The following is a 15,000-nucleotide window of genomic DNA, read 5'->3' as shown; positions in this document are numbered from 1 at the left end:
CTCTCTTCGCTCATTCTGACTCCATCTGCGTTGCGTCTGTTTTCATTTCTCTCTCTCTATATTCTGTCCATTTCATCCTTATTAACACAGTTTGTCGAGGTAAAGGCTTCTCCGACTCAGGCTAGAAAAAACTCTCCTAACAACGACACACATCACCATAGCGATCACCCACAATACCTTAGAAACCACCTAGAACACCTTAGCAACTGCAGATCAATGTGGTAAAACAGTCAGAACATATTAGCAACCACCTACAGTATAACACCCTCACAACTACTCAGACCACCCTAGCAACCACTCAGAAAACTATAGCACCCACCTAGTACATCCTAGCAACCACTTAAACACCCTAAAACCACCTAGAAAACTCAAACAATCACCTATAACACCCTAGCAACCACATTGAACACCCTAGCAACCAACTAGAGCACTCTAGCAACCACTCAAAGCAACAGAGCAACCATTTAGAACACCCCAAAAACTGCCTAAAACATCCAAAACAACCAATTAGAATACCCTAGCAACCACCTTGAACATCCTAACAACAAATTAGAGCACCCTAGCAACCACTCAAAGCAACAGAGCAACCTCTTAAAATACCCCAATAACCGCCTAGAACATCAATCAATCATTTTTATTTCTATAGTACTTTTAACAACACAGGTTTCATCAAAGCACTGAACAGAATAAAGTAGAAGAATACAATGACAGGGATGTATAATGAAGAGAGTGAACAATTAGTTATTAAATACAGAGACGGTCTCTGGAATCAATTCAATGATAATCTCTAGAAGTTAAGTGTCCCCAACAAAGAAGACAGAGGAACCAGAACCCCATCCATACAGAATGAAGAAAAAACACCTTGGGAGAAACCAGACTCAGTTGAGACCAGTTCTCCTCTGACCGGACGCCCAGCACTTAACTTCCTGTTCAGTTTTAAACTCAGCTGAGTCAGATAGTATAAAGTGTGTGTGTGTGTGTGTGTGTGTGTGTGTGTGTGTGTGTGTGTGTGTGTGTGTGTGCATCAGGATCTGGTGATCTGTCCACGGGGTGCATCTAGGTTTTCTGGTCTCTGATGAACATAATCTCTGGGTGCTGATCCACCATCTAGTCTGGATACAAACTGTGAAACAGATTAAGAAAGAAACAGGACTAATATTAGCGTAGATGCCATTCTTTTTACGATGTCACACCGTATTTTAGGAGTAGTGTTCCCGGTACCAGCTGATCTAATTAATGCAGCCTAAAAACCCTTTAACGGATTTGAATAATAAAAAGTGTGTTGGTGTGTTATGTGTAGGCTAAATTAAAAAGATGTGTCTTTAATCTAGATTTAAACTGGCAGAGTGTGTCTGCTTCCCGAACAGAGTTAGGGAGATTGTTCCAGAGTTTAGGTGCTAGATAGGAAAAGGATCTGCCGCCCGCAGTTGATTTTGATATTCTAGGTATTATCAAATGGCCAGAGTTTTGAGAACGCAGCGGACGTGCAGGACTATAATGTGATAAGAGCTCGCTCAAGTATTGAGGAGATAAACCATTCAGGGCTTTATAGGTAATTAATAAGATTTTAAAATCTATCTGATGTTTGATAGGGAGCCAGTGCAGTGTTGACAGAACCGGGCTAATGTGATCATACTTCCTAGTTCTAGTAAGGACTTGGCTGCTGTGTTTTGTACTAGCTGAAGTTTGTTTATTAAGCGTGCAGAACAACCACCCAATAAAGCATTGCAATAATCTAACCTAGAGGTCATAAACGCATGAATTAATATTTCTGCATTAGAGGTTGAAAGCATAGGTCGTAATTTAGATATATTTTTAAGATGGAAAAACGCAGTTTTACAGATGCTAGAAACATGATTTTCAAAGGAAAGATTGCGGTCAAACAGCACACCTAGGTTCCTAACTGATGATGAAGAATTAACAGAGCAGCCATCAAGTGATAGACTGTGTTCTAGATTATTATATGTGGGGTTTTTAGGTCCAATTATTAGCACCTCTGTTTTTTCAGAATTTAACATTAAGAAGTTACTCATCATCCAGCTTTTTATATCGACTATGCATTCTGTTAGATTCTCAGTTTGGTGTGTATCACCAGGCTGCGCTGAAATATAGAGCTGAGTATCATCAGCATAGCAGTGAAAGCTAACACCATGACTCCTGATAATATCTCCCAGAGGTAACATGTAAAGGTTGAAAAGTAACGGTCCTAGCACTGAGCCTTGAGGAACTCCATATTTCACTTGTGATTGATATGATACCTCCTCATTTAATGCCACAAACTGATAGCGGTCAGATAGATATGATTTAAACCATGCTAAGGTTTCTCTAATGCCAACATAGTTTTCTAGTCTATCCAAGAGAATGTTGTGATCGATAGTATCGAAACATCCAAAACAATCAGCTAGAATACCCTAGCAACCACCTTGAACACCCTAACAACCAACCAGAACACCCCTAGCAACCACCCAAAAAGCCCTAGCATCCACTCGAAGCTATAGAACAACAACTTAGAAAACACTAATAACCACCAAGATCACACAAACAATTACCTAGTTTTAAAATCCTGTAAATGTTTAGGATATTCAATGAATACAGTTTGCAGTGTTTTACAAATAACTGATACAAAAACATGTTTCTTTCTGCAGGGCAAGCTGCGAGTTTGTTCATCGATCAAACATCGACCAATAAATCGGCTGCATTCACACCCCAGCCCCGCCCCCAGCTCTGCTCTCTGATATCTGTATTTATAAGAGCTCAAGTGGCTAAAAAACAGAGACTAGGATTGTTCCGACTGACTTGACGTACAGCAAAACTGAAGTAAAGTACAAAAGTAAATAAGTTGAGCGCACCTGTGTGTCATTTTCTTTATGTCAGTGTCATTTTACACATTTGTAACTATTAATTTGCAACTTCGAATTGTTGTGATTATCATCTGTGTGTGCAAATCGAAAGACTCAGCTTTTCAGGTCAGAGCAATGACTGCAACTTTTTAACTTATAAATACAAATATTAATATGACAAGTTTTCACATTGAAATTAGCAAGCGCTAATTTTTTACCTTCATAGCTATGGGCAGTTGCAGTGTTATGGGTAACGTGAGTTACGTAATCTGACATTTGTGTTACGTGTTACGTGATTCAATATTTCTTTTGTTAAGATTTTGCCGTGAAAGGTTCTTATATTCGTAAAAGAAGAACTTTTGGAAAAGAAAAACAAGCAAGCAAGCCCTGCACAGATTTACAAAGTAACGTAACGCATGACTTTTTTTTAGGATGTAACGTAGTGTAACATGGTGTAACACATTACTTTTAACAACAGTGTCTGCAAGGTCATTGATCTGAAGCGCTGGTTGCGTGCGGGTCTCACCTTCCTCAGCAGCGAGATGAGGTCTTTGTGCCAGGATGAGCTGTACTGAACACTGACCGTACTGAAGAGCTGCAGCAGGGACTCCACCGAGTTACTGGCGTGGATGTCGTACGGCCTCTGAGAGACAGACAGTGACAGACATTACTGTGTAACGAATGAAATCTAACAACACCTCAATAAAAAAAGTTTCACTTTGTTTGGATATCCTACTAACTATAAGTAACGATGCTTGCAACTATGTGTCAACTAACTCTCAGAGGAGACTGTTAGGGTAGGTTTAGGGTTAGTAAAAGAAGTTTACAATTACTTTAAGAACATCTTGTCCTAACATCAATATGACTTTTAATGCTAATTATTGAAGGTCGAGGGTGTTCCCCTTAGCTTCGGTCCTGCTCAAACTCTGAAAGAATCTGCACAGTTGTCCACGCTGGTTTATAGGGCCAGGGAAGAAGGTTGAGCTAGTTAAGTACCAGCACCACCTGCTGGAGACTAACACTAGATCGAGCTGCGTTTCCTAAAACCATCGTAAGCATCAGAAGATCGTAAAAACCACAGCCACCTAGGTTCTCCACAATCAAGCTCCTGGGAATCGCAGACTTCTCATCAGTGAAGACATTACGCTGTCATCTGCAAAAAAGTAAACGGGCAAAAAACGAAATACCGTACCCAACTTCGCAGAACCTCAAAGATGGTCACGCCCAGCGACCACCAGTCCACCTCGAACGCATAACCGGTTCCTCCGCTCACGAACGACTGGAAGATCTCTGGAGCTGTTCGGAGAACACACATGATCCAGATGGGATGAGATCTAACAACATGACGTCTGAAGAGAAGACCGCCTGATTGACAGTTCAAGCTCCTAGTGGCTCTCAGAATTAACCATGATTTTACTCTAGTAACAGTGAAGTAAAAACAGTGTGTTTGGATATATTGACTAACACTTGCACTACACCGTTACAGTTTTACTACAAATAATACTACGGTTAATCTGTGCTTACCATGGTTTAAGGCTATTAACTATGGTTTTGGTGACTATTAAAAATATTGTATACCCACAATATTTCTTAAAGGACGTGAAAGTAAAGATGATTTGTTTGTATACATAACTGTATTCATAAGCTATCATTTTTATGGTTCAGTCATATATGCAGCAGTTTCTGAGATCTGCTTTAGTGTATTGTGCTATCTGGGTTAGCTTAGGCTAGTCCTCATTGAAAATTATTTTTAAATATATTATATATTATATATTAAATATATTGTCACGTCTCTGGACTCTTTGTTTTTGTCTGGTGTCATGTGCTCTCTGTGCCCTACCTTCCCTTCATGTTAATTGTCTTTTATTGTCTTCAGCTGTGTCTTGTTAATTTAGTGATTACCTTGTGTATTTAAGTCTTGTGTTTTCAGTTCACGTTTGTCCGAATGTCGAGGTTACCTACATGTGGTTTATGTCCTGTCTGCCTGTATCTATTATTTTGCTCGTTATTGGATTAAATCAGTTTAAGTTTATTTACTTTTCGAGTGCTCCTTCTCCCGCGAAACCACGATCGTGACATATATAAAGAAATACATATACATATATGTATACCCTTCAATTATAGGGCTGTTGTGTTTGGGCCACAAGAGAAACATTAAGGAAACAAATTTTTTTATAATTTTTTATACAGTTTTATACTGCATATTAAGTTGAAGATTTATTTGAAAGGAGTATGTGAGCGGAGTGTGTGCTTTAAACTGAAGGGAAGAGCGCTCCACCGCTGCTCCATCACGAGGACAACAATAAAAATTATACCTTTTAATGCCGACAACCATGTTATTGCAATGTGGTAGGAATTTTTTTTGCAGTGTTTTGAAAAAATGCTTTAATTATTTTATTTATTCTTTATTATATGACTTGTCCACAGCCCCTTAAACACGCCCCCACCTTTTATGTCACATAGTGGGCTCATTTGCATAACTCCGCCCAAATGATTACATAAAAAAGAAGGCGGCGCTATTATTCTGTGTGTAGTGTTGCCGCGGGCGCCATGTTCCGGAGACGCTGTGTTTCATTGAAAGTGAAGCTACTTTGTGTTTCTAAAAGAGGACACGACTAGAAATCAGTGTTAAGTTGTGTTTACAGCACTGGTCCAGAACAGATGAACACAAATATTAGAGTGTGTTCAGCACATTTAAGGAGAACTGATTCCTGAACCTGACAGAACCATCACAAAGCACTAGATATCTGGCCAGTCAGAACACATCCCATTGTTGTAGAACGATGAGCTTTGTACAAACCGACCTGAACCTTAAACCACATAAAAACATTGAATTATACCAAAAACACAAAATATGTTTTTTTTAGCATCATATGACCCCTTTAAGGCCATGTTCATCTTGAGGCCCTGGTTAAGAACCACTGAGAGCTCCACAGTACTATGTACAGAAAATATCAAATGAAAACTGGAAGAATTCGTCATAATTTCTTGTGTTTGTCGCGTTACGGATCGATGATGTAGATGATGAGATATTTCTTACCCATGTAAGGCTTCGTACCCGCTAACGCCGTGGCTCGTTCGCCGTCTTTGATTATGGTAGCGATGTTAAAGTCTGTTAAATGCGCATGACCTGAAGAACAACAGACAAGAAGTGGAGCTGAAGCTCAAGCACACAGATGTGAGAACTACCAAAGAAATCCAGGGCAATAATTCCCTCGTACTAAAAAAGGGAACATCACGAATAGAGCAAAGAGAACACACACTCGTCTCCTTGAACCATTTCTGAGAGCTTCACACACACACACACACACCTCACCTTGCTCGTCCAGGAGGATGTTGTCCGGTTTGATGTCCCTGTGTGGAGAGATGGAGACATCATCACGTCAGTTCACATGACATCAACACCTGGACTTTATTTACACGTCAGTTCTCTCTGGCATGTTTTCAAAACTTCACAGCCTTCTTTTGTGTGAATGTTCAGTTCTCAGGGGGCCATCACACTTTCAACACCACTCAATAATTACAACGAGCTTGCACACACACACACACATGCACACACACACACACACACACACACACACACACTATTTAAGAATAAAGCGGCGTCCAGCTAAAGCGTCATTCTGATTGCCTCGCAGCTAATTAACAGAGAGCTGCTCCCCTGCTGTCATGAAGATGCCAGAGAGCATGATGGGATTAATTCACACAGAGATGTCACACACACACACACACACACACACACATTCACAGAGCAGTGACGTGACTGCGACACATCACAATCTTCAAAACAATCTACCGCATCCTTAAAGGAATAGCACACCCAAAAATTAAAATGATCCTGTGCGTGCAGTGCACGCCTTTCTTCTTCCAGACAAACACAATCTGAACTATGTGACATATCCTCCCTCTTCCCGGTCTTTGTAATGGCAGAGAAGTTTTTGAAGCTCCTAAAAGCACATCAATTCATCATCAAAGTAATCCACACAACTCCAGTTGGTTAATGAAGGCCTTAATCCTAACTCTACAAAACAATTCTATAACTCTATAAACTATTAGCACTAGGTTCTAAGCTACTAAGGTAAGGCCTGAAGCCTGTGAACAGAAGCGAGTTGTTTTGGTTATATTGTAGATTTACAAACATGTTAAAAACATGTTTTTAGAGTATTGCTAGGGTGTTTCTATGGTTTTTTAAGGGGTTGCTATACAGTTCTTCATGTGCTTGAAATGTTTTTAGTGTGTTACCAGAGATTTACTAGAATGTTTTTTCGATGTTTGCGACTGGTTTTTATTGTGTTGTTATGAGATTTCTAGGGTATTCTGGTTATTGCTACGGTTTTTCGATGGTTTATAGACAGCTTCTGTTTTAGTGTGTTGCTATAGGATTATATACTTATTTTGGGTCGTTGCCAGGGTGTTTCTAGGGTTTTCTGGTGGCTTCTATATAGTTTTTAGTTTTTAGTATGTTGTTATGGGATTGCCAGGTTATTCTATGTTGTTGCTAGGGTGTTTGTATGGCATTCTGATGGTTTCTAGGCAGGTTTTATTTTTATTGTGTTGCTATGTGGTTGCTGGGTTATTCTGTGTTGTTGCTAAGTTGTTTTTATGGTGTTCGATGGTTTCTAGGCAGCTTCTGTTTTTAGTGTGTTGCTATGGGATTGCTAAACTATTCTGGGTCGTTGCTAGGCTGTTTCTATGGTGTTCGATGGCTTCTAGGCAGCTTCTGTTTTTAATGGGTTGCTATGAGATTGCTAAGTTATTTTGGGTCATTGCTAGGCTGTTTCTAGGGTTTTCTAGTGGCTTCAAGGCAGTTTCTGTTTTTATTGTGTTGCTGTGAAATTGCTGGAGTATTGTGGGTCGTTGCTAGGCTGTTATAGATGAATGCTAGGTGGTTTGTCAAAAGGGTTCATCTCTACATCTTAAGTGAACCCCTACAGACACATGACTTGAGGAATCTGGAGCACAAACACCAGGATGCCTGCAGCATCAGCTCTGAAAGATCAGTCTTTAACCAGAGCAGGATCTGTCGGATGTTTCCAGATGCTCCGCTCACCCTCCTGATTTCAGGAATCCTCCGCTTGGACTAATTTTACCTCGGTGACAGCGTGACACGACACACTGTTGCTAGGAAACACTTCTGCCCAAGTTAGCGCAACTAAATAATACTATAGACTGGAAACGCTCCTCAGAAACATAGAGCAAAATGCACCGCAGAGAAAACAATGTGACTGACTAATACACACACACACACACACACACACACACACACACTATCAAAGCCAGAGAGAGATTCAGTCCACTGCGTTCACTGTCAGTTCTGTTCTAAAGCGTTTGTGACGGGGCCCAAAACAAGACAACCACACATTTTATTTGGCACAGGATCCTCTTCTCCCTGAGGAGCCCCACAGAACTAAACATGCAATTACACAACAAATCCCTGCGAGCAGACGGTATGCAAACACACACACACACACACACACACACACACACCGCTTTCTAAAGAAGAACACATCATAGACTTCTACTATTCTAATTCAAAGTGAATAATAAAGACTCCCGACTAATAATCATTTCAGCACCGAGGAGGTCAATACGACACATTTAAGGCACACTGAGCTCATTTCTTCATCTGGACAAGTATTAACTGGTTACTGGAAATTAATAAAATTTAAAACTAAATAAAATAATTTAAAAAGCAATTACGTTACTAAATCTAATGCAACATCTAATTCTAGTTCAACCTCTAATGCAGAAATATTAATTCATGCGTTTATGACCTCGAGGTTAGATTATTGCAATGCTTTATTGGGTGGTTGTTCTGCACGCTTAATAAACAAACTTCAGCTAGTCCAAAACGCAGCAGCCAGAGTCCTTACTAGAACTAGGAAGTATGATCATATTAGCCCGGTTCTGTCAACACTGCACTGGCTCCCTATCAAACATCGAATAGATTTTAAAATCTTATTAATTACCTATAAAGCCCTGAATGGTTTAGCTCCTCAATACTTGAGCGAGCTCTTATCACATTATAGTCCTGCACGTCCGCTGCGTTCTCAAAACTCTGGCCATTTGATAATACCTAGAATATCAAAATCAACTGCGGGCGGCAGATCCTTTTCCTATCTAGCACCTAAACTCTGGAACAATCTCCCTAACTCTGTTCGGGAGGCAGACACACTCTGCCAGTTTAAATCTAGATTAAAGACACATCTTTTTAACTTAGTCTACACATAACACACCAACACACTTCTATTATTCAAATCCGTTAAAGGGTTTTTAGGCTGCATTAATCAGATCAGCAGGAACCGGGAACACTACTCCTAAAACACAATGTACTCCTGACATCGTAAAAAGAATGGCATCTACGCTAATATTAGTCCTGTTTCTTTCTTTATCTGTTTCACAGTTTGTATCCAGACTAGATGTTGGATCAGCACCCAGAGATTATGTTCATCAGAGACCAGAACACACACACACACACACACACACCACACACTACATGACACAGCTGTGTTTAAAACTGAACAGGAAGTTAAGTGCTGGGCGTCCGGTCAGAGGAGAACTGGTCTCAACTGAGTCTGGTTTCTCCCAAGGTTTTTTTTCTTCATTCTGTATGGATGGGGTTCTGGTTCCTCTGTCTTCTTTGTTGGGGACACTTAACTTCTAGTGATTATCATTGAATTGATTCCAGAGTCTCTGCATTTAATAACTAACTGTTCTCTCTCTTCATTATACATCCCTGTCATTATACTGTACAGTGCTTTGATGCAACCTGTGTTGTTAAAAATACTATAGAAATAAAAATGATGAATTGATTGGTTAATAAATGTTGACTATAAATGTTGATAATAAATATACTTACTCTTATTTTATTTCAAATAATTTCCATGGAAACATTTCAAATTTTTATTTATTTAACTTGATGAACAGAGCTGAAATAAAATTGAATAAATATAATAATAAGAATAATCAGAATAATCAAAAAATTTAAACAAAAATAAATTAAACATAAATAGCAATGTATATATATATATATATATACATTGTCACGTCTCTGGACTCTTTGTTGTTGTTTTTGTCTGGTGTCATGTGCCTTCCCTTCGTGTTAATTGTCTTTTATTGTCTTCAGCTGTGTCTTGTTAATTTAGTGATTACCTTGTGTATTTAAGTCTTGTGTTTTCAGTTCATGTTTGTCTGATCATCGATGTCCATACGTGGTTTATGTTCTGCCAGTTTATATTTATTTTGCCCGTTTAGAGGATTAAATCTGTTTAAGTTTATTTTACTTGTCGTGTGCTCCGTTACTCTAAACCACACATGTGATATATATATATATATATATACATATATATGACAAAATTATAAAAAAAAATTACAATTAAAACTAAATATAATCAATAAAAATAAAAGCTAACATAGTAACATAAACAAAACGCTTTAATGTAAAATAAAAACTGTATTATTAAAACAATTACAAAACAACACTGAATAACATGGTATATTTACTGGGAATGTGAATGAATAGCAGCTTAAAACAAAAGAGAGTGATAACGTCTGATTCGTAGGGAACGCATGAACTGAAAAAGTAAAGTAAACCATTACAATATTTTGTCCTGAGTTATGTTGTGTTACGTTACTTTTGAGTTACTTTTTAAATCTGTGCAGGGCTTGACTTTGTTTTTATTATAAATCTTTAACAAAATTAAAAGACTTTTCACAGCAAAAGTGAAATGAATCCGTCTCAGTCCGTCATTAGTATTGGAGGTGGTGTATAAATAATAAAAAAGCGCTATATAAATAAAAGTGATTGATTGGTGTGAACGGGATTAAATATATAAACAATATTAGGCTTATTTGTCATATTTAACTATTGCAGCTTTGTATAATATTCTGAGTTTGCATGAGGAACAGTGAATGTATTTTTGAATAAATACATGCTGATATTTAGTCAAGATTTTTATTTGTCACATGCAAGTACAACTTGTAGTGAAATGTTAGTCTGGTACACTCCAAGAAAGAAAGAAGAAATGCACTACAGTAAGATCACGTTCACACACGACACCTGATTTCTCTCAACATGGCAACCCCAGAGCTGGCGCTTACCTTAAAAAGAGACTGTTATCTGTAACGTGCTAGTTTCTGTGTGTGTGAGAGTGAAAGCGGGTGAACACACACACACACACACACACACACACACCTGTGTATGATGTGCTGGCTCTGCAGGTAGTCGAGCGCCAGGGTCATCTCACACAGGTACAGCTTCACAGCGTCCTCGCTGAACTGCACGTTCTGCTGAAGATGATAGCGCAGGTCTCCTCCTAACAGCAGATCCACCACCATGAACATGTCCTCCTCGTCCTGGAACGAGTACCTGCAGCACAGGGTCAGAGGTCAGAGGAAGTGACATCACTCAAATCCCTCTCCTGGTTTATGGGAGGTTTAGGAAGCTCTTAGGAAGTCTTTCTCAGATTGAGGTTTGGTGAGTCAAGTCGTAGAGAGGATCTGATTCGGAGATTTTAATTCAAGTGTCGGCACAGTCTACATCGGCTGTCAATCATCTCATCTGTACGCTCACTTCTGCTCAACACACACTGACTTCTGGCATCTAATCTCCTGAGCCGGACATCTCTAATCTCCACAAATCCAGAGTCAGGGAAGTGCACGTTTATTATGTAACGAAAACTAAAATCCCCCCCAAAATCTTAAAAAACGTAAAACTAATTGCCAGAAAAACATTTAGCATGGTATCTTGGTTTTCACATAGCCAAGACTAAACTGAGAATAAAAAACGAAGGAAAATAACTTCATGTTTTTTTATTATTTTGTTTAGAAGTGTATCTAGAAAAAAAAAAAGAAAACTACTTTTAATCGGCTACTTGCCAGATAAACAATTCTCATTTCCATTTACTTTAAAACCAAAGCAGTAATATAAATGATTAAAATTACAGATATAATAATAAATTATAATAAAATCATAAATATTACCTTTCCTACCATAAAGATATAATTTTTATTGCTAAGAACTTCATTGGAACTTAAGATGATTTTCTTAATATTTATATTTGGTCAGATTCTAGACCATATACCAACAGAAAGATTATTTTATTCAGCTTTCAGATGAGGTATAAATCTCAGTTTTGACTTATGGCTGGTTTCGTGGTCCATATTTTTAAAATTCGAAATATGAATAAAACCTGGAACTGTAATAACTCTAATAGTATGTCAGTGATGCTAAAATAACACCGGTGGAGCATTACGAGCTGCTGATCACACGAATGAAGTTTCCACTTCACACCGAATATCTGTGAGTCCCTCGTTCTCATTATACTCTCATGAGATGCAGTGAGGACTCTCTGAGAGGTGTGTGTGTGTGTGTGTGTGTGTGTGTGTGTGAGAGAGCACTTCAGAGCTCATTTCCCGTCTGTAAGAGGCTGCAGGTCTGAGAGCCAATCATCAGCACATCTATTATAGATCTGGCCGCTCTCCATTCGCTCCGACAGAGACAGCATCACGCTCATATTAAAGATCACAGGGTCGGCGAGAAGATGTCAGGAGCCGCTCTCAAACTCAGATCTTTAGCGTCTGAAACCCGCAGATCGGTCCGATTAAAGAGAGCGCTTTCCATAAATCATCTATCATTCCTCCAAAACATATTACAGTCTAAATGGTCAAACCCCCTCCGGCGTCAATGAGCGTCTCGAGAAGCCAAAACCTCCGGATCTGACTCAAATACAATTCTATAATCCAGAATAACTCTTCCTCCGGTGAAAGAGTACATCTCTTGTTGTCTCTCGCATCAAAATCCAGACACGTATCAGTTTAGAGCTGTATTAAACTCAGACCTGAATCAGTCTAGTTATCATTGAAGACATTAAAGGTTCTGGATTAGTTTGATCTTTCGTCTTCTCCAGATGTTAACCGACGGACCGGAGCGCTGCGGATTATTCCGACGGCACCCATTCACTAGCATCACTGAGACACCGACGCAGAGACGCATTTCTCCAGACACAAACATATCTACACGGCTGTGGAAAAGTTCGGGATCTGTTAGATTAAAGAGTATCTTCTGCTCATCAAGGCCGCATTTTTGTTTTACAGAAAAACAGTGATATTCTGAAAAAGTGGGTTAAAACCGCAGCGTGTCGGTAAGAGAACAGGAGGCGTTCTGAGCGACGGCCTTTATTCGCTCCCACACCACAGCAGGAGAGCGAGGAGGAAGGTTAGCAGACTGGAAAGAGTCCGAGAGGCTGAAATAATCAGGCCATGATGACAAATGAGACGAGGGATGCAGAGAGAGAGAGAGAACATGAAGAGGAAAACAGAGGGAGCGCAACATTTCCTCAAAAAATTCGCAGTGTCCCAGATAGAACGGAGCGCTTGTCTGCGCTTCACGAGCGACTCGAGGCGACACACACACACACACACACACACACACACACACACGGCTCCTCAGAGTATTTCTCCTGAATGTCCCGCAGTCAACGCCTCTCCGCTGGCCTTATTTCACAAGGTGCCTTCATCAGGAACGTCCCGAATGAACTTCACAAGTTTCCTGAGCTGAGAAGTTGAGGAAAGTTCCGGCAGAGACGAGCGTCCTCTACCAGAGACACCGGACGCGGTCGTGAAGAGATCAAGGAGAAAACATCTCGAGCAGAACCTCAACTCGCTGGAAAGACGTGGAAGACAAAAGAAGATATTTTGAAGAAGGCCTTTGTCCACAGTGAAGTCGATGGGATGCAGTGTTGTTCTTCAAAACATTTCCCATGAAAGAAAGATGACATGACAGAGAAAAAAAATGTAATAATTCGGAACAGAACTCGGTGTAGAATCTATGTAGAATTGGGGGTGGGGCTAAACAGCCAGTGATGTAGACATGTGGGCGGCGCTAAAGAGGTATCAATGTATAATCGGTGGGCGGGGCTAATCAGGCAGTGAATTAGAATCAGTGGGCGGGGCTAAACAGGCAGTGATTTAGAATTTGTTATTGTTATATTGTACATTTATCTTCTTTTATTTATAAAATATATCTAAAAATATACATTAACTGAAATAAAATACAGAAAACAAAATTTACTACAGGCAGTTGCCAACATTTCTCATTTTCATTTATCTTGGTGTACTAAAATAACTCAAAAGAAAAAAGAAATAAAATAAATAAGCGATTTAGATGTATTTTAAAAACTAATAAAAGTAAAAAAAATGGCAAAATTACAATTATTAATTAATAAATTAAATATTTTATTCCAAAAATAAAATAAAATGTAAAAAAGCATCCTTTTTCCTGTAGTTGCCAACACTTTTCTCATTTTTATTGATTAAAATAACTAAAACAGAAATAAAATGTATAAAAACTATACTTTTAAAAATAACTACTAAAAATGACAAAAGCAGCAAAATTACAAATATAAAAAATTAAAAATAAACATTGTATTCAGAAATAAAAATCTGTTGTTTAGTTGCCAACACAACATTTCTCATTTTTATATACAAAAATAACTAAAACAGAAATAAAAATGCATAAGTACTACAGACATATTTTTTGAACTTAAAGTGACACACAATTGAAAATGAAAAATATAAAAATGATTAATAAAAAAATATATAAATACTTAATCTTAATAATAACTTAATTGAAATAGATTATTCTGAAATAAGAGGATGTGATATCGAGATCCGGTGCGTGATTCATCAGTCTATGATCGTTCACGTAACGCTCGTCCGCTCAGGTCTGACCTCCGTCTGTGTGATGGAGGTGTTCATTGTGTTTTATACCGACGGTGTGTGTGTGTGTGTGTGTGTGTGTGTGTTTATGTGACGGAGCTGTTCTCCCGCTGCTTCATGACTCAGAGCGGGTAAATGGATACAGTAATTACAACTTTCTGCAGACGTGACATTTTAAAGGCTTAAAGAGACTCAGTGCTTCCTGTGAGGAGGAGGAAGCCCTCTTTATTTCCCAGCCTCCAGCAGAAGCTCCTCTGACTTACAGAGACGAGGCTCTTCAAAGCTCAGTGTGTTCAGGAGAGACACATGAAAGAGAAAAGAGAAAATCCTCTCTGCTTCAAAACAATCATTATATATACAGTGTGTGCTGAGATGAAGCTGTCAACGTCAAACTGTCCTTCCATACTTCACATACTTCAGTGTTCAACAAAGCGTTACTGTC

The 15,000-nt window shown here is 38.9% G+C and overlaps 1 protein-coding gene across 3 annotated transcripts in view; it reads right to left on the bottom strand.

Moving 5' to 3' along the window:
* Nucleotides 1-15,000, bottom strand: part of LOC122356966 (serine/threonine-protein kinase 32C) — a 60,869-nt gene that overhangs the window by 8,460 nt on the left and 37,409 nt on the right. For all 3 annotated transcript variants that reach the window (XM_043256105.1, XM_043256107.1, XM_043256106.1), the window contains exons 5-9: nt 11,035-11,208; nt 6,157-6,194; nt 5,881-5,970; nt 4,033-4,136; nt 3,367-3,483 (exon numbers count right to left, since the gene is read on the bottom strand). In XM_043256105.1, the coding sequence (XP_043112040.1) occupies nt 3,367-3,483; nt 4,033-4,136; nt 5,881-5,970; nt 6,157-6,194; nt 11,035-11,208 (523 nt within the window). The remainder of the gene's footprint in view (nt 1-3,366; nt 3,484-4,032; nt 4,137-5,880; nt 5,971-6,156; nt 6,195-11,034; nt 11,209-15,000) is intronic.

Source organism: Puntigrus tetrazona, chromosome 13 (genome assembly GCF_018831695.1).
Source record: "Puntigrus tetrazona isolate hp1 chromosome 13, ASM1883169v1, whole genome shotgun sequence".
Taxonomy (NCBI): Eukaryota; Metazoa; Chordata; class Actinopteri; order Cypriniformes; family Cyprinidae; genus Puntigrus; species Puntigrus tetrazona.
This window is presented reverse-complemented; position numbering and strand designations above follow the sequence as displayed.